At 43.0% G+C, this 19078-nt stretch overlaps 3 protein-coding genes across 6 annotated transcripts in view; all 3 read right to left on the minus strand.

Moving 5' to 3' along the window:
* Positions 1-77: 77 nt before the first annotated feature.
* Positions 78-1818, minus strand: phpt1 (phosphohistidine phosphatase 1). The gene is made up of 3 exons (XM_053411647.1): positions 1456-1818; positions 1098-1225; positions 78-979 (listed from the first exon to the last, which is right to left on the minus strand). The coding sequence occupies exons 1-3, from the start codon at positions 1619-1621 to the stop codon at positions 887-889; spliced, it is 387 nt and encodes a 128-aa protein (XP_053267622.1). The 5' UTR covers positions 1622-1818; the 3' UTR covers positions 78-886.
* Positions 1819-2133: 315 nt separating this feature from the next.
* entpd2b (ectonucleoside triphosphate diphosphohydrolase 2b) lies at positions 2134-11716 on the minus strand. Of its 2 annotated transcripts, none has more exons than XM_053411515.1 (9): positions 11239-11716; positions 7944-8061; positions 6200-6350; positions 4887-5046; positions 4479-4706; positions 3993-4262; positions 3728-3847; positions 3314-3448; positions 2134-3223 (listed from the first exon to the last, which is right to left on the minus strand). In XM_053411515.1, exons 1-9 carry the CDS (start codon positions 11443-11445, stop codon positions 3008-3010), a joined length of 1605 nt encoding a protein of 534 aa, XP_053267490.1. In that variant the 5' UTR covers positions 11446-11716; the 3' UTR covers positions 2134-3007. The 2 variants fall into 2 exon arrangements, with proteins under 2 accessions (XP_053267490.1, XP_053267491.1); XM_053411516.1 differs by lacking the exon at positions 11239-11716 and adding an exon at positions 11193-11213.
* Positions 11717-13702: 1986 nt separating this feature from the next.
* Positions 13703-19078, minus strand: part of grin1a (glutamate receptor, ionotropic, N-methyl D-aspartate 1a) — a 28429-nt gene continuing 23053 nt past the window's right edge. For 2 of the 3 annotated variants that reach the window (XM_053411519.1, XM_053411518.1), the window contains one exon: positions 13703-14776. In XM_053411519.1, coding sequence (XP_053267494.1) covers positions 14708-14776 — 69 coding nt within the window. In that variant the 3' untranslated portion in view covers positions 13703-14707. Of the gene's footprint in view, positions 14777-18479; positions 18591-19078 lie in introns of all 3 variants that reach the window. The other variant, XM_053411517.1, reaches the window with a different exon arrangement.

Consider the following 19078-nt stretch of genomic DNA (forward strand, 5'->3'; position numbering starts at 1 on the left):
AAACAAATGTCAGATAAGGAACGATGGGGAGTGTTTAAGTTGTTCTGTTCTGTAGCAATAAGAATACACAATATATGCAGATTCCAGATGAAATTTATCAAACATACAACAAAACATGTCAATTGTTCACTTTTTTGATGATGAAGTCAATTCTGAAAATACCAGTTATGTTCTATGGGCATTTTCACACCTGTAGTTAGTTTGCTCTGTTCCAAATCAGTTGATGAATTTGTAAACTCATCGTGTTTCCCCCTTGGTTTTGTTTCTTTTCACACAGAGAATAATCAAAACAAGGGCGGCACGCTGGTCTAGTGGTCAGCACCTCACAGCAAGAGCCTGGGTACGAACAAAAATGTCCATCAGTAAATGAAACGTGTGATTCTGTCTTTATTGGTCTGGGACGGGAGAAAGAAAGTGAACGCAGGAAGAAGATCCTGTGTTTTGGATCCGTTTGATTTCCGTGCAATGAACCAACGAGAAACAGAGGTTGGCAAAGATTTATCACAACAATCCTGGTAATATGAAAAATACTCCACTGTCTTTGAAGACATGCAGCCTTTAGACAACTGAGGGGCCCAAGGGGGCTAATAATGACAACTTTCTGGGGCATGCTGACCCGGAGGTTGGGTTTGATGGCGGTCGGATCATGTTGCTATTACAAAGGATCCACTTCAGAGTTTGTTTAAGACGAGAACGAATCTCCTCCTCTCCAGGGTCTTCTTGTTGCTGCGTTGGAATCCAGACTAAATCCTTAATGATTCATTTCAAAAAGCTTCTTATGAAACACATCTTCTTTTAATGAGCTGTTCCTCCTTCTCATGAGGGGTCACAGCTAAGTGCTGTGTCAGTCCAGGAGAGAGAGCGTCCACCAGAGGCTGCTCTCACTTCAGTATCCTTCATTGCTCCAGGTCACCTCATAGCCTGGATACTGAGCCTCTAGTTTCTCCGTGGACACTGCGTGGTTTGCTCGTCCGAATCCCTGGAAGGACACGCACCAAAACAAAGGATTGATTAAATGTTTAAAATGATGCTCGTACATCAACATTGATTAAAACACTGTGTTCAGTTGTTGCTGTTCTCCTGCAGGCCCCTCTCACCATGGAGTATCCGTACACGTGGATCTTCTTGTCCTGGGCATCATGTTTGATTCTCCCTCCTCCGATACACTCACAGTCCAGGTGTCCGTCCTTTTCCAGCTCCTCCGAAACTTTGTCATAGATATCAGCTACAAGAAGAAGAATATGACAGCTTTTAAAACTATTTTTTATTTCTAAAATGTAAGTTCTGCATTAGAAAATGAAAGTTTAAGCTGTCATGTTTCCTGGCGGACTCACTCATGAGGAAGGACCCTGTGATGGGCCCCCCTGTGATGGGCCCCCCTGTGATGGGCCCCCCTGTGATGGGCCCCCCTGTGATGGGCCCCCCTGTTATGGGGTCCTGCCCCTCCTGACTCACCGTGGTACTCGGCCCATGCGTATCCTCGGACGATGTCCACCTCGGAGTCGTCCCCCTCCTCTCGGCTGTGGACCCTGATGAGGACGTACTTGAACACGCCGGACGGGTCGATGTCAGCCCGCGGGATGTTCGCCATCAGAGCCGCGGCCCTGGTCTGCGAGCACATGTCAACACTTTCCTCTAAACAACAAATAAATAAATAATTTATGAATCCGTCAACAAGCTCCGGAGAAACACGAGCAGCTCGGGGGGTCGTTTGTATCCACGGAGAAACACGAACTCTTCCCAGGAACGAGCGGCTCCTCCACTGTTCACCTGTCCCGCACAAAGACTTCCGGCATCAAAACAAACTCTTCCGGTAGCTTCAACAATACTTCCGCTCTGTACCTTCACAATAAAAGACTAATAAAACCTCAGCCTTTTATGCTCTCTTGTTTGGGCGAGTATCGAGATGAACTTTACCTCTCGTTTTGCTTTTGTTTGTTAGCCATGTTTTGTATGTTTATGGTGACATTTGAGTCTCAGATTATTGTTATTAATTATTCATAACAATTTGTATTTGATGGTATTATGTTCGCTTCCTCCCCTTCACCTTTTCATTTCATGATGTTTCCAAATTCAAGTTTTATTTGTCATATGCAAGTTATTAGGGTACAATAGATTAAAACAGTAGAACAATTTTACAATTTAAAACTTTTATTTCATAAAATGTTAAAATCAAGAAATATACATTATACAATGTACAATTCAACATCCACTTGTGAGCTACATTAATCGCTGCAATTGAAATATTGTATTGTTTTAACACATATACATTCTGCATATTGGTTAGATTCAAGAGTTCTGCATATTGTAGCTGACATGAGAGTAAATATATATACTAAAAACTCAATTTTATCAGATAACAACTTGTTCGTCCATTCCATCTTGAGTGGTTTATTTAATTTGTCCTTCACATCACAATTAAGGACTAAATCAAATCTTTTGCTGAGCAGTGATTTATGTTTATTGAGCTACAGCTTCAATGTGCCCGGAGACTGAGAACCTGGGATTCTGTCAACAAATGTTTATAAGATGCAAACAGCATCTGCAAATTATGGATTATTAAGTGTTAAACCCTGAAAACAAAGCTTAATGCGGACAAACAACTTTGCAAGGATACACCTGTTTGTTTGCAGAACTTTCACAGTCACAAAGAGCCTGAATTACAAACTAGGAGATAAAAAAATCCTCATATTTCTCCTCCAAGAATAAAATATACATTCAGACTTCGTCCTGACGTGACAGTGCAACCAGGGGAGTGGTTAAACCTACAAAACACTCAGAGAAGGTTTGGTCACACTCTTCATTATGTTGGCTTTTTACTCCAGCACTTTGGATTTGAAATGAAAAGAAAACATTAATACATTCATGCAGTCGGAGCCTAATATTTAGCAATTGGTCTGTTTAGGATGATTGTTGAGCACACGTTCACTACATCATCCAGATCCAGCGTGTTGGAGGTAAAACTGCATATCTCTACTCCTGTTTTCTGACCGTGCCGCTACATTATCTAGATAGGGCCTTCACCGCCTCCTTTCCTTCTCCCATTACAAGCTTGCAGCATGATGAAGACGAGGGCTGCGCTGAGGAGGAGGCCGCAGAGCCCGACGAGCATTCCCCACGCACTCAGGGCCAGGGCCTTCCTGTGACCCACTTTCTCTGCCGGCAGCAGATTGCTCAAACTCAGCATGTAGCCCAGAGCCCAGCCCACAGAGGCATCTCCAGCCTGCAGGATCAACAGCAAAGTATTACTGCAGGTCAGTGGGGAATTAGTGTTATGTATTTATAACATATGTGTAAATGATGAAGTTCTCACCTTCTTCTGGAAGGAAATGCGAGGAAAAGATGTGTCGTCGAAGCCGTATCCTCTCAGCATGAGAACCTTGATGAACACGGAGGAGGCACAGTAGTCCGGCAGACGGGGCTCTTGCTTCGGAGCAAGACGCAACATCTGGAACCAAACAAAAAAAACATGTGGGAAAATGTTCGAAAGCAATAAATAAAAAACACCAGAATAATTGCACATCCTTTTCAATTTTCAGTCATTGTATTTCAAGTGTATTTAAACAATAAGAGTTGTCTTTATATTAATACAAAATGTGAAATCTTTATTCAGACAGGGATACCACAGAAATACATCTTAGCAAATTAAACAGGAAATAACTATAAAATGACAAATGACAAGTGAGACATCATGAACAAATAGAACCTAAACAGAAGAGGTCTTTACTTTATTGAAGCTCATGGCGCACAGCGTCCTGGTGGCGTTATCCAGCCGTGACGGCGAGTTCACGGTGATGCCAGTCACCTCCTGCAGGAAGGAGTGAGTGTAGAAGAATGCAGAAAACGCCTGATGGAGTAGGACATGGAATACAAAACTCAGAGTATGGAGACATTATCTTGGACATATACAACACCGTCAGAAATGGTAAAACGTTTGAACCTTGTGAGCATCACGAGTATCCGACACCCACATCGTTTATTTCCTCTCTTACCATGAAGCTGCCGGTGACGTTTGGCTGAAACACTTTGTCGAAGGAGCACCGGGAGAAAGAGCAGCTGTCGAAGGAGAAGATCTCAGACACGTTGCCCACGCAGTGTTCGTAATGTCCGCTGCCCTGAAACGTCACCGAGGCCTCTGGGTTGTAGGAGCTGGACGCGTACTGCTCTGTGCACGGAGAGTTGAATATAGAGCTGAATTTGAAACTCCTGCTGTGGCCTGCAGGGTAGCAGGGGTGGACGGCTGATTGGGAATAACCCTGAGACTGAAACGGAGACATGAGAGAGTGACACTTACAATGCTTTTCAAAATAATAAATACGTTTTTCTAAATTGCCCATTTATTAATTAAACCCGAGTGGTTCACATCTTATCCTGTTTTATCACATATAAAACAACAGAAAAATAAATGAACCTCTACACATTTCTTATAAGACATATCAAATGGATTTTCTTCTGTTGAGCCACTGTGTCATTCTCACCTGGACTAAGTGAGCCTGAAGCCTCTTGAGGACCTGGTCCCGGCCGTAACACAGGAAGCTGTGTGTGTACAAAGAGTACTCGTGTCCATAGAGACGCAGATTCATCGTGTCCCGCTTGTCCTCCACGTCCTCCTGAGTGGCAAACGTTATCTGGGTGGACGCGCCACCGAAATCAAGCGCTCCCACCGTGGGTCTGCCGGGGCTAAGCCAGTGCCCCACGAAACCATACTGAAAAGGAATGTTAAGTCAATTATAAAAAGTAACTTCACGTCACATACATTCAAACACACTGATGCTGATTGTGCTCAGACAATAACAGGGTACATCAGCCTGAGTGGTAGTTAATGAGGAGAGGCCACTAGGTGTCATCAGTCACCATAGAAAATAACCACATGACTCCATGGGTACCTTTATGAAGTTCTCGAGGAGATAGTTGACGGTGACCCAGCCGTACGCCCCCTCCTTTTTACCACTCAATATGGCCGCCCCTTGGTAGTTGAAAGGGTACGACTGGATTCTGTGTCCCACTTCCTGAAGAATCTGACCCGACTGCTCCGGACTGGATTTACTGGTGCGGAGGAAAAACAGGGATTTCTTCAGTGTTGTTGCAGTTCCCATGGAAATGAATGAAAGGCCGTTCTAAATTTAGGGATCAATTCTTTTGTGAATCTCCAAAAACACGATGGAGAGATCTTTCTGAAACAAAACTCGGACACGTGAAGAAGGTCGAAATCTATGATTAGGTGATATTTGGTGTGGATATGGATAATAAAAATCATCTAAACAAGAATTCTTAGGAGGACGATATTTGTCCAGTTACTGTCGACTATACAGTGCATATGAGCAGTTTGCAGAAAAAAAGGGTGTTTCAGATCTAAATATGCAGTGTGATGATAAGGTGGACCATCGGCCTGGGTTGAGGTAGGTGCGAGTTTCCTGTCAGCCTCCTGTCAGCTTCCTGTCCCTGGGTGAGGTTAGCTTCTTTGGAGCTTGTGTTTTTACCAGCATGGTCTGAAAACAATGTCATCAACCCTGCTCCGTGCAATTCATGGGAATAAAGAAAGACACTCATGCCTGCAGGGCTCATATCAAACTGTCACGTAGCAACTGTGTAGTCAAAACATGCAAGTGTGTCACCCAAGATAAGACTTCACTAAGATAAGTTCACTTTCCAGGAACAAGTTGCTTTAACTCTTGGTGTCTCTTTGTAACTCAGCATCATGTAGAAAACTAAGTTATGCCATAATGTAATTTGACTATTTTTAGAAAGCCTATATAATAATATAAGCCATAATATGAATTTCCTTAATGGGAAAATACTTAATTAATTAAATTAATGTGAGGATTATATACCGGTCCCCCATTTATCCCTATACTGTATATGCTATTTAAGAATTTGCATTTTATGTTTGAATGCAGTGCAAAGAAGGCGATTATCTTTAGAAGATAGGATAATAATTTTGGTTTTATTACAGTACCAAAGGAACCTACCAGGCAGAATTAGATTCAGAGAAATGAAGTAAAGGTCACATAAAACATAAACAAACACAGACAGACACAGACGTCTGGTCGCACGGGTTGGGACAATTTTTTTTTTTAAATGATATTTGAGTTCAGGTCTGGTCACATTGGCTGGAGTGCCTATGTGGTTTTTTATAAGATAACACTTTCTTTGTGTTGTTCTCGGTCCCTCTAAGGCAAAGGGACGTACAGACACTCACTTCAGAAGCCTCATGCCAGCTGTGGCTCCCAGGTACACAGGAGTGAGCCGGTGTCTTTCTTTGGGGATGTCCTTCACCGCCTGGTCCAGACAGACCTCCAAGCTCTGACCGGCTGCTCCCTGCTGGCCGGCGTAGCTCGAGATCCCTCCGCCTGATGGAGAGATGAAAAAAATCTGATTACAAAATGAACCGGCAGAAACTTGCTCGTACTGGCTGCTGTGACCCTGATGCATCGTGATAAGGTTCAATCCCTCCGCCTGATGGAGAGATGAAAAAAATCTGATTACAAAATGAACCGGCAGAAACTTGCTCGTACTGGCTGCTGTGACCCTGATGCATCGTGATAAGGTTCAATCACACCCAAAGAAAGGGTGGTGAAGGAAAACGTGTCAGTCAACGTGGAACTAACGGTGCTTTCTGTGGCTCAAACAGAAAAATCAACAACCAACAGAACCACGTGTCCCTGGTGACTGACTTAATATGAATAAGTAATTATAAAATGATTAATAATAATAAGCTTTCAAATAAGGATTAAAGTCCACTTCTGACTGAAGCCTTTAATGAATCATCCAGGCTGTGACGGGAAAATAAAAACAAGTTTATCTCAGACAGAGAGAGGATTGAGGTCTCACACACACCTCGGCCGTGACTCAGTCCTCGTTGCCAAATCACTAATTAAGGAGACAAAGGTTTGCTTGAGCTGCTGTAGGTGTGTCGTGGTGCTAACATTAATTCACAGGAAGCAGCTGGGCTTGTTGAACTGCGTCAGATCCCACTTGATCTTGTGAAAGAATATTTCTGTCCCAATCAGAGGGTCGATGTTAAACTCCACACAGAGCCTGTGTCTTACTGATCAAACATTCACATTCAGAAGGTTTGAAAGGATGGAAGCTGTACTACTACTACTACTACTACTTCTACTACTACTTCTACTAGAACTACTACTACTTCTACTACTAGAACTACTACTACTGCTAGTACCTACTTATTCCACAAACATCAGTGGTTTGCATGTCTTGCAAGCCGTTCAACTTGATGACCTAGCATGTGTATTCTAAATACGACAGGGAAGTGTAAATGGGGAGCTCAGTGTTGAATTTGGTGCAATTTGTAAGTGTGATACGTTCAATATTAATACAAATTGACTGTGCTGATCTCTGTCAGGCAAAAACATCAATATAATAACTTCCTCTTTAGTTATTGGTCTTCAAATTAAAAGCTACAACACGTCGTTTCAAGCTTTTATTTTGAAAAGTTGGGAACTTTGAAGATTGTGCTGAATGCTAAACAGACTTTTCACACAGATGAAATTTAATTAAAAAAAATATAACGCCAGTTTAGTAAATCATTCAAACTTATATTAAAGTCACACACGTGAACAGTGATCAAACACTTTCATAGACTGTTTATATAAGTGATATGATCAAGTGATGATTTGTTTGAACTAAAATATATAATGACAGTTCCCAGAGAGTCTGACTCAGGCTGCGGATGTAAACCACCGCTGCTGACACATTTGTTGTGAGGCCTTAGTTTCCTGTTTCTTGACTTATCTCACAGAAACTGTGGGTTTTAAGCAGAGAAAACTGCCAGTGTGCAAATTAACCTTCCCACAGATGTACCAGTGATGATATGAAATGTAGATGGCACCAGACGTTATGGTTCTTTCCTTCTAAGGCCAGAAACAGATAATGTAGCTGCAACTAATTCTATGGAAAGAGGAAACTTCTCTTTTGTATCTTACCTTTAACATGGCATTCACTGTGCTGCGTGACCACTCCTGTGCCGTTTTGCTTGTCTGCCGGCCACTTGTATATGTACAACGCTGTGTGTGACGACCCGGCATCCAGGACAATCCCGTACTACAGAGACAAATACACAAAAAGAGTCAAACAAAACAGAAGGGGGTAGATGATAGAGACGGCTTTAAACATCCCCAGTTAACAGGGTTTGACGAACATGTTTAGATCTTGGCTGTTTGAAACTGATCTTGTGCATCTGGAAGGTGTTTGCTGGAGACTGAGAAGGACAGATGTTAAATAAAGGCATCAGTCTTCAGAGAGAGCCTCCTGGGTATCACATGATGCTCGGCCATGTGGTGGAGAGACATGGAAATCATAGAAATGGAGCAGCTATAGGCCTCTTCCTGGTTTTAATAGATGATATCACATCACTGCAATCCTGACGTCGCTCAACATTCAGCATCTCCCAGGGAATAGTTCATGGATCTTGACGAAAGCCATAAGGCACATCCAGAGGACTGAAATCTATGAGTGCTTGAAATCTGGTGCAGCTTTATTAGACTTAAGGGGGCTGTGCGGCCTTGGACTAAACTGAGTTCTGTTCTAGTTGATGTTTTCAGTGTGTGTCCATGTCCCTTCACTTCTCGTGCATTCAACAATTGTTGTTTCAGGTCTGTGGTAAGTCAACCTAAGGAAGTGAACCCTCGTGTTCTTATTATAATCCTTTACACAGTGACTATATGAGGAAATAGAGTGTACTGTTAATGTTCCTCATCCACACACTGAGATAAGTGAACCATGAAGTCAGGGTTTAATCCAGGCAACATTTGAATTTTCTACTAAAAGGCTCTACCTCAGTTCCTTTAGCCTGTTGCTGTGCACCGATTAAAGACCTGTTGTCCTGACACTTTGAAAGAAAGAAACCTGGACTCTGAATGTGCAGACATTCAGCCGTGCAAGAGGGAATGTGACAGACGATCCAACAGGGGAGGAATCGCACATGCCCCCACGCACACAGACACACTGATGCATGTGCAGAGATAGACACACACATACACGATCGGGCATTTGCCAACAAACACATCACAGGCCCTGAGATTCACAGGTGAACGGTACCATGTGGGATTGTTCCTCGTTATATCTGATATTCACTCTGTCATTACCGCTGTGCAGTCAGTCGTATGAGGACCCGCTCCAACACTTGCCAAAGACACAGCGGCGCTCTAATGATGTGTTTTGTCCCTTCGCTTGACCCACTATGGGAACCGCTGAACTCGTCTCCCTGAGAAATGTAAGAAAAGAAAACCTTTGTGCCCCTTTTTTGGTGACTGAGAGAAAGAGCAGCTACATTTGGATGAAAGAACGGAGCCATGGGATGTTGGGCGGGCGACACAAGAACGAGGGAGTAAAGGAAACAGGAGCTGGAGTAGGTCTGTGTTGAAAATCCTGCTCTGAATCCCCAAACAGCAGCAAACTACAGAGGAAACCCTGCAAATGTAGATTCAGACTTTCAGCTGAGGTGGTTTGTCGTTGCAACACTTCAGACATGTTCCATTTATGATGGACATGGAACCTCGTACATTGACACTTATCACATTGACAGTTTCCTGCATTGGTGAATGTGATCTTTTACTGTTGAGGTTCAGTGTGAAGAATTTAGTGGTGTGTCAACCAATGTTGTCAAAGCATGTAGGACCTACGGTGGCCTGCAGGAACCATAAAGCACAAAAGGCTGTGTAAGGGAAATGTAACATTTTGACCACAATATGTTCATGTTCATTTCCCCTTTGATTGATCATGATTGAATCTCATACCATGTGACCTTGATCATGCTGTATCCTGTACATCTGAATGGATCTTGGCCTGATTGCTTTAAATAAGGCACTGTTGCCTTGATGTCATCAGAAGATCCTGACCTCTGACTTTGTAACAACCCCAATCATAAGGTATAAAGACAAAGAACTGCTTCCCATCGATGTGCATATTACAAACTAACCTTTGTCGTATGCACCACGCTCCGAGCATTAAAGTTTGACAGTACTGTAAGAGAATCGTGTCTCGTTCCTCGTTGTCAAAGTGGGATACCAGAAAATTGCCATGACAGCTGTCTCTAGTGTTTGGTTTGTCCGTTCTAGGCTACAGTAGAAACAATGATAAACTCTGTGGAAGAGGAAGTATATACATGACTTATTCTAAGGTAAAGAAAATACAGCAATTCTTAGTTTCAGGGGATTTTAAATTAGTTCTGAACATTATATTATATTTCTGGCAACAGATCCCCTTAAGTCCTGCACTCTGGACTTTAGTTATTTTTCGGTTTTCCATGTTCTTTGTTAGTGCAATTAGGCAACTACAGCCTATCTGTGTTTCAGCCATGAGGTGAACTCACCACAAAGATACTGACGAGGATGGTGTGTATTTTTCATGAATTATTCTCTGAAGAATCACTTTAAAAAAACACCCGATCTCGAATAGAGAAGCAAGTGATGAAATAATTCCTGGAATAGTGCTACATTTCTTGGGGTTTATTTCTTGACCCAAGTCCCATCCTTCCAACAAGTTTTGTGAAAATCTGTTCAGCAGCACATAAACACAAGTGTTTAATCAATATAATCCTTACGCATCGTGAGGACATATGATATGTTATTGATCAACCTCAGATTAGTCTAATCTTTTGATGTTTGTTTGTTATTCTTTGCCAGTACAGATGCTTAAAACCACAACTTTCCCTACGTTGCAAAAATCCCTTTAAACTTTAAAGAAATGATGATGTGACATTTATCATGATAGATATCGTTATCCACTTTTATGTTGAAATCCTTTTCGGCCCATGTGAAGGTCTTACTATCATGTATATATGTATGATTATCAAAATGCTGTTGAAACAATAATCATATTTCGCACATATTATGCCACTTTAAAATGGAATAACAACATCTCAGTTTTATCCTCGGAGAAATTAGGTTTTTAAACTTATTTGTTTTGCTCTTTCATTTGATCTTTTGTTCATTTTATTGTTTCTTATTGGTGTTTACTTGGTGTGTTGGAAGGTTTTGTTTATGTCCTGTACTTTGCTATATTGCAAATGTATTCCCAAGTAAAAAATAAAGGCTGAATGAATCAGAATATATAAATAATTTCACATATCAACATGACTCTTTCCTCCATTGACGATGCACTCAGTTGTATACAGTTATATATATTAGCAGAGTGTCCTCACCCTGCAGAACAGAGCTTGAGTTTCAACTCACACACATATCGACAGACTCGTGTCCAAAAATACCCGGAGGACCTTACCGCGAACCCGGGCGCGTCCAGGACGTCCCGAGTGGGGACAGTGAGGAGCAGGACCGCGACCACCCCGCCGAGCAGGAGGAGGACGGGGAGCACGGGATGAGAGGAGCGCTGCTGAGCCATGAGGTGACGCTGAGAAGTGAGAGGAGCTGCTGGAAACCCGAGCTCTGAGCGAGCGGAGAGAGAGAAGTGGCGCACGACTTCCCGCATTTACCATAACCCCCCTGCGTGTGGTTCACGCGCCACCTGCCTCCTGATTTACATTTCACTTGAGATAGCTATGAAGTGACTGAGCTGATTTTATGTCCCGGGTAAAGAGCCGGGCGGACTCTGATCCAATCCGTGCGTCCGGATCAGCCCCTGAATGCGCGCAGCTCCAAGGCTCCTGGTGCCATGGAGGGAAAAATGCTTCTATCCAGGTCACAGCCGGTGACAGAAGAAACCTACAGCTCATTCAGGGTTAGTCAGGGTGGAGCCTCTGAGGCATTTCCTTGTTAATCTAAATGGAGGAAAAAATGTAATCATTAATCTTTGTTGGGGAAAACAAGGCCCAGGCAAAATTTGGCCTGTTGTTGAGCTGCATGTTGTTGTCATGCTGGATTTGCATGTGAATGACAAAAAAAACACAGACTTGCAAATTGCATCCTCAGTCGAGAGTTTATGAAAATTAAGTTTTCTCCACAGCCCTACACTTTCTTTTGTAAATGTAAATCAATTTTTCCAAAAATGAAGATCGCCCCCTAGTGGCTGTGTGCAGTGTATAGAAAATCCCGCTTCCCCCATGTTAGCTAGTGGGACATGGACCAAATCAAGGTCCAGGTCATGTGAGCTTCTGTTCAGTTGTTCTTTTTCTTGATAAGTTTTCCCTCTTCGTTAATTGATGTAAACAGACGATAGTTGGAAGTAGAGACACGTTTTTCATCTTCATTTATATTCTCTGATGTGCATGGTTCATAACCCCCAGGTTTGATAAGGTTTAATCAACTCTTCTAATAGTAGGTCTCATGAAAAGAAAGATATTCGGATTTCCCGAGTAAATAAGAACGTCCAAATCCGAATGAGCCGACATGGACATGAAGGGTGCAGCTGCTCGGAGAAGTTTGGGGCAGTTAATTAACAGTCCTGTCTCCAAGTATAAATTAAATGACCGGGAAATTACTCTCAATCTCTTGTGCGAGATGGAGGCTCCATCATGCTCTGCTGGACCGGGAGATGAAAAGTGTCCGTCTTTGCCAAGAGCAGATCAGACCACCTGCTGGGAAGCTGGCTGCCAGATATGATGCTTCCCCCGTGTGAGCAGCACTCTCTCTCTCCATTAGTGATGAACTGTGCTCAGCAGCGAGCAGCTGAGCTGTGAAACAAATCTGTTGTGTTGCTCTGTGATCGCAACACTTTTTAAATCTCAAAAATGTTTTTAAACTTTTGTTGAGACAGATTGTTTCATCTTCCATGTGCAGTATTTTGTGGTATTTTGCAGCCAACACAATAATTGAAGTGAATGAGACTTGGCTTCATTGATCATGTGAGCAACTGTTGGTTATAATCCTTAAATAATTAGATGACAGGGTTATTAGAGTCGGCAACGAAAGTATATTTTATTTACAGTTGTATAAACAAGATGATTCAATGCAATCTTTACTGGAAAAAGGTAAGAAAAACAGGCAATTTCTCCCTTTAGGGGTTTTGTGTGTGTGTTTGTTTGTGTGTGTGTGTGTCATTGTGTGTTAATGCATGCCTGTGTATCACGTCTGTATTGTGTAACTATAACATAGGACATTCTCAGCCGCAGTCATCAAACGAGCGCGGTACAATCTCCCCAGCCCCGTCTACACTGGACATAAGACTCTTATTTACATTTCAATCGACCGAGGCGCAGCTCAGCTCAATGAACACGTCAACAACACGCATCCCGGAAAACAAACCAAAGCACCGATAAGAAGACAGAAGCATGCACGGGCTGGAAGGAGAACAGGATCAGAAGCAACGTCTCGGGTTTCAAGTTCAGAAACCAAATCGTGTTTTAAAAAGTGTTATTTTGTTCTTTCTTTTTTAAAAAGACTGTAAACACAATTTCTCGATAAAGCGTTAAAAAGAGATTTGTGCAGTTGAATCAAGTGGAGTTAAGTTAATACGTCAAACCGATGTCAGAGTGGTTCTGTTCTGGTTAAGTCAGCAGCTTTCGGTTTGGGAGACCCCTCGACGTAAAGTGCTCTTCAGTGCCAGACACCAGGAAGGGTGGTGATAGTCTTTGTAAACCGACAGCAGTGGTTTCTCAGATCCAGAAGCTGGGAAAAGGCCTGTTTTTGCATCTAACCAACACCTGCACACAAAGCTGCAGGCTGAGCAAAGCTTTCAATTCACTCAGGCTCCTTCTTGTAAAAGCCCTCCCGCCCGGCCCGGCTCGGCTCGGCACGGCTCAGGAGGGGGGGGAGGTTTTGCAGGAAAGACTGAGTTCTGGTTGGGTGAAAAACCTGGCCCCCTGATGCAACCCCTTTAGAGACTGGAAATGAGAAAGTGTGCTGCGGCAGGAGAGAGGAAGAGAGAGGGCGTCCCCAAACACAACGTGGCTTGTAGCTGCATGTCAAACTATTTCGGACTTAAACAAAAAAAAAAAACGAAAGAAAAGAAAACACAGAAGCCTTACGTAACGTCTTCAACAGACGAATGATGAAACTTCACCTGCTATAAATAGAATTAAAGCTAATCAGCCGAGTTCCTGCCAGAAAAAAAGAACACATGCGTTTTGGGAGATTGGTGCAAGATTAAATACGAGAAACAAATTCTATATGTTGAAAATAACACACATCGATATCCTCATTCAGATACATAAAGCTCTTATACAAGCACACACATGCTTCCATTAGACAAGATTAGTCATATTCTCTTTGTTAGTGCCATTATAAGTGTTTCCCATCCTCGTCTAAAAGTGTAGATTAAAAACACAAGTACTTATTAAAAAATACTTTGAAGCTTATACAGTCCGCCTTCTATTGCAGTACATGTTGTTAAGAAATATTAAATATTACTATTGGTATCCAGGCCCTAATTAGAAGTGATATGTAGAGAACAGTACTGGTTTGAATCCCTAAACGTAAACCAAACTGAACCTGGCTTGCTAAATGCTATACAGCTGCAGAGGAACTTAGAGAAACACCCAACATTAAGTAAATCTGTGAGTAAAAGGACGGAAACAAGGTTAAATAAGTGGGCGGATAATATACAGAAGAGTTGTAAATGAGTCCGATGGGTTCGTCAGTGCATGCTCAGGGATCTATCTAAAGAATAAAAAAAACAAAGGTGCAAATTCATTTTTCAGCCTCTTCTCCAGCAGGTGGTGAAAAAGAAAAGCTTTTGGCCTTTTGAAGGGAACAGGGGGAAAAGGTCTCCTCCTCTCCCGCCTCCTTCCTCCTTCCTCGTCTGGTTTCCTCTCTCCTCGGGGGGGGGGGAGCGGACCTCGGTGGCTCCCTCGCTCCTACACCACGGTGCTGACAGACGGGTCCGACAAGTTGAGTTGGCCCGTGATGTCAGTGGGTGGGTACTGCTGCAGAGGTGAAAACAAATGGAGGGAAAGAGCAAACACATGACAAGATGTCATTTCTGGGCAAGAGACAGCATTTTTTTTTTTTTTTATGCAATATTATTTCTTTACGTTAACGTTAATTTAGATTTTAAGAACCAGAGGAATCCATGTACCCTTTGTTCTTTGGTTTTTCTGTTTCGAAACCGGAGTCATAGAAACAAAAACCTGGCGTTTTTTTTTGTTTTTGACAACCAGAGCAGGAAGACAGCATAACAAAACCTCCAGTTTCAAAATCAAATCAAATTCAAAATCTATAATTTCAACTTTATAGAAAGTGGCAGTGCCTGGAGAAAGTTGTTTTTTGGCTTGAAAGCTGACTTCACTAAAACACTAATAATAACACTAATCTATTCTGCTCCTACATTTCCATTGATGGATGAAACAAACTTAAATCCCTATGTTATATTTCTGTTTTCCATTTTTACCATTTTGGATTTAAAACACTTTTGTGCGAACAGAATATTACCCAATGTTTATCTCTTTAATCTATGTTTTTTTTGTTCTGGTTTTAAAACAGAAAAATGGACGTTGTTTTTAGTTTTTTTAACGATTCGGTTGCGATACAGAAAAACCAAAGGACGAAAGGTTCACGGGTTCTGAAGCAGGAGGTTTCTCTAACCCGCCTCAGGCAGACCTCAGTTTCATTCTGACATCTTTCTGTATTAGATTTTGGAAGCAGTCTGCCTGAGGTGGGCTAGCTGGGCGCAGACGTAAGGCCCCTGAGAGCAGACAACAGCAGATTTGAATCGGGCATCATTTAGTAGTATATTTGTCTTCTCAGCCCTGGATGGACCATGTTCTGCCCTGGATAGAGAGCGGGACAGCTCATTCATCTTCCCCGCAGCCATTTCTACTCGTGCAGACTTGGGCGGCTCGTCTAATTTTAGCATCTGGGTGCAGGGAAGATGAGATTTTTAGGCCGATTTCAAAGTGCTGTTGTGTGGGACTCTTACGTCGCGTCCCCACTTCACTGTGCTTCGTTCAAAGCGGAGTGCGTTGAATTGTCGGCGTCTGCGGTGATGAGAGGGAAACCGCATCCCGGCTCCATGCAGGTGCTCAGTTTCTATGGCAACAGGGATTTTTCTTTTCTATTGCCTCCGAAGTCTTTTCAGTGTTCGACAGCAGCGAGCCACGTTTGCACGTAACGCTGAAGAGGCTCGTTTCTCTGCTAACGAGCAAGGAAATTAGAAACCTGATGAAACAATGCCTCATTAAACACTGTGAATAGAGTCAAATGCTGGAGAAATAGAGAGGATTCGGTGGAATTGCTTCATCATTTTGGGAAATTGGGGGCGGAGCAGCAGAGTCGTATGCATTATGCTTTTCATAATCCAACTGATTTTTCCAACAGGCCACTCGTAATCCTGACTCAGCGCCGTGTTGGTAAAACCGGTTTCACAAACCTCTAGTTGGAACATTAAATGCATAACAAATACATATTGTTGCAGAACCAGTAGGAAGAGTCTTGCATCCGTTTTAACACGTCTCACAGAGATTTAAATTTTTTTAATTTTCTCAATTAGGAGGCAAGATCTTTGAATTTTGTCGCCTCTCACTTTAGAGCCAGTGTATTCAAGCATGTGGGCTTTAGAAGCTGTTTGTGATGCAACTAACATGCTGACAGATGAGGCAACATCCAGACCCAATCATAACAAGTGGAAGAATTGTTGGATGTTGCTCATCTCCTTGACCCGCGAGTTGCATCATCATCATCATCATCATTATCGTGTGGCTTACAGCCCCCTCCATAATGTCTTGTACCTTGAGGACCTGCTAACAGCGCACCCTACTGGGGGTCAAGTGGACCAGCAAGAGAGAGACACTTCACTCACATCACAACCACAGTAAATGCTTATAAAGCTGCTGATTCTAAACATGTGGCACGATGAAAATAAAAAGGATTAATTTCTACTTGTTCTACCGGTTTTCTACGACAGTTAGAGTAGTCGGCATGCTGGCGGAGGGAGAGAGGAGCAGTGTGGCATGTGGGTGAGGGACACTGACACTCAAGTCCATTTATATCCATTAATATATAAAAGAAGAACATTTATATAAAATTAAAATAATGGTCAAAGACTGAAGATGGTAAATATTTCAAGTAGAGCATCTTTTTTTTCGTAGCCATACTAAAAGCTGTTGGATATATATATATATATTTATATATTTATCCACTAGGGGTCCCGAACCAGCATCTGAACCAGGTGAGCAATGGCGATTCCATTCTTCTTCTCTTCAAACAAGACCAATCAAATGAGAAACCTCCAGGGAAGGTGGTTTGGCTAAATGTGAAACATCCCCCCCACCCCACCAAAAACAAGAGAAAGAGAGAAAGACAGGAAAGCAAATAAAAACACGCAGAGAGAATCTTTACTGTGTGACCCGTGAGCTCGGGCTCCATCTCCTCTGAGACACACTTTGAAAACAGTAAAGGTGTCTCCGCCACATTTCCAGAGATCTAAGGTCCTTATTTATGTTTTTTATTCTACAGGCCTGTTCCAGCTTCGCCCGGTGAAGCAGCTGAGGACAATGACCGCGGGTCACTGGTCTGTCAGGGCACTGGGAGCTTGTGGAGCACAACCTCCCAACGAACAGGGCTTTTTATCTGAACTGTGAAGGCGTGAAGAAAACCTGACACTCTCATTATGCTGCCACAAAGGAGTCAAGCAACAAAACTGGTGTAAAAAACGCAATTTAGTGGAAAGAGAGAAGAGCTTGTGTTTTTTTTTACGCTTGCCTTGAAACACAATGAGAGTCTGAGGCTTAAAGTCGGTTAAAACACAAGAGAACAGCATCTTCACCACCTGAAAATATTCCCTGAAAGAGGCATGCACAGGTCAGAGCACGAGGACACTGAAAAATAAACAAGAGTCATGACAAATAAAAATATGACAAAGCAAAAAAAGTAATTTGATTAATTGGAATCCGTGAGTGTAACCCTGTTGATCAATAAGAGGGCACATTAGTTCTTCTTCTCAGGAGGACCGGCCGTCCCGACGACTACCTTGAAAGACGGGGAAAAAGAAAAAAGACAGAACACCAGCGCATGCTTTTCAAACCAAAGGCAAACCAACAGCGGCGGGATTCGGTGCAAAGAAAGGTGGATATATACCAAAATATCAAGCAATCAAAAAAGACAGGACGCAAACATGTAAAGACACAAGTTCATGTACAGTACACACACACCACATCGCCACCAAATAGGACACAATCGCCAGAACCCACGTCCAAACCAGCGGCACGGAGGAAGAGCAGCCACAGACAAAACACCACTGGCAGACTGCTTTTTGCTTTTGTCGCCCCCCCGTCCCGCAGAAGCCACTATATCCCACCAAAAACAAAAAAAATAACCTGGGACGCCTGCTCCCTGGCCTATCCTGAGTTCCTGCACTGATGCCCTCCGGCCTTTAGAGGAGCTACAGATGCGAGATGGTGATGGCTGATCGATGGTGAGACGGACAGACACGTGGCTGAGGCTGCGGAGACGCCTGGAAATGGGTGAGTGGAGTATGGGTCTCTGTCGCCGCCGGACATGGGGATGTTGGCAGAGTGGACAGAGAGAGAGGACGGAGAAAGGGACAGAAGAGGAGGAGGAGGAGGAGGAGAGGAAACGGAAGAAGAGACGGAGGAATAAACAAGGGAAGATGTCGCTTCTTCGTCTCCTTACCGTGTCTTTGGAGGACCTACGTCTCTTGATGCTGGAGGCCAGGTTGGTACTGATGGACCTAAAAGAGGCTTTCTTTTGGGGGTCGGGCTCTGCTCTACCACTTTTCCTATCCTATAATGAATATATGTAGACACATTATTCATGATCTCTGGCTGGGGTGAGAACCGTGGTTCCAGTCTCACCCGGGCTCTCTTCCCACCACAACCACCACCACCACCCCAGTAAATGACCTTACTGTGTATTGTCTAAATAGAGGGAGGGTCCTAGTGAGAAAGATTACAGCACTTGGCAGTGTGATATGCACAAAGAGGGAGAAAGAAAGGGATACAGCCTGTTAGAGAGTGGAAATATCTGTTCAGGCTTGATGTGAGGGCTTCTGCATTTTGATGTCAGCACAGGAACTGTACGAGATGTCACAGTTTGACCCTTAGAAATGTGCACACACACTAACTTGACCCCTAGAAATGCATTGAAATGAGTGATGGCTAGTAAAGATGTCAGTGGGTGTGATACCTGCGTTAAACTGCTTTAAAGATCTGAGATACGCTGGATTAAAGCCTGAACAAACTACTCGGTACATGTTCTGACAGCGCTCAGAG

The sequence above is a fragment of the Pleuronectes platessa genome, chromosome 19, assembly GCF_947347685.1.
Source record: "Pleuronectes platessa chromosome 19, fPlePla1.1, whole genome shotgun sequence".
NCBI classification, from domain to species: Eukaryota; Metazoa; Chordata; class Actinopteri; order Pleuronectiformes; family Pleuronectidae; genus Pleuronectes; species Pleuronectes platessa.

Bases quoted from the DNA above. Each gene is read 5' to 3' on its own strand.
- entpd2b (XM_053411515.1), bottom strand. From the start codon at position 11,445: ATGCGGGAAGTCGTGCGCCACTTCTCTCTCTCCGCTCGCTCAGAGCTC. The intron at 4,707-4,886 runs GTACCCATGGAG...ATTCCTTTTCAG, and splicing joins TCCTCGAGAACTTCATAAAG to TATGGTTTCGTGGGGCACTG. The intron at 4,263-4,478 runs GTGAGAATGACA...TCTCCGTTTCAG, and splicing joins TTCAGGCTCACTTAGTCCAG to TCTCAGGGTTATTCCCAATC.
- phpt1 (XM_053411647.1), bottom strand. From the start codon at position 1,621: ATGTGCTCGCAGACCAGGGCCGCGGCTCTGATGGCGAACATCCCGCGG. The intron at 1,226-1,455 runs GTGAGTCAGGAG...TTCTTCTTGTAG, and splicing joins CGCATGGGCCGAGTACCACG to CTGATATCTATGACAAAGTT. The intron at 980-1,097 runs GTGAGAGGGGCC...GTGTCCTTCCAG, and splicing joins ACGTGTACGGATACTCCATG to GGATTCGGACGAGCAAACCA.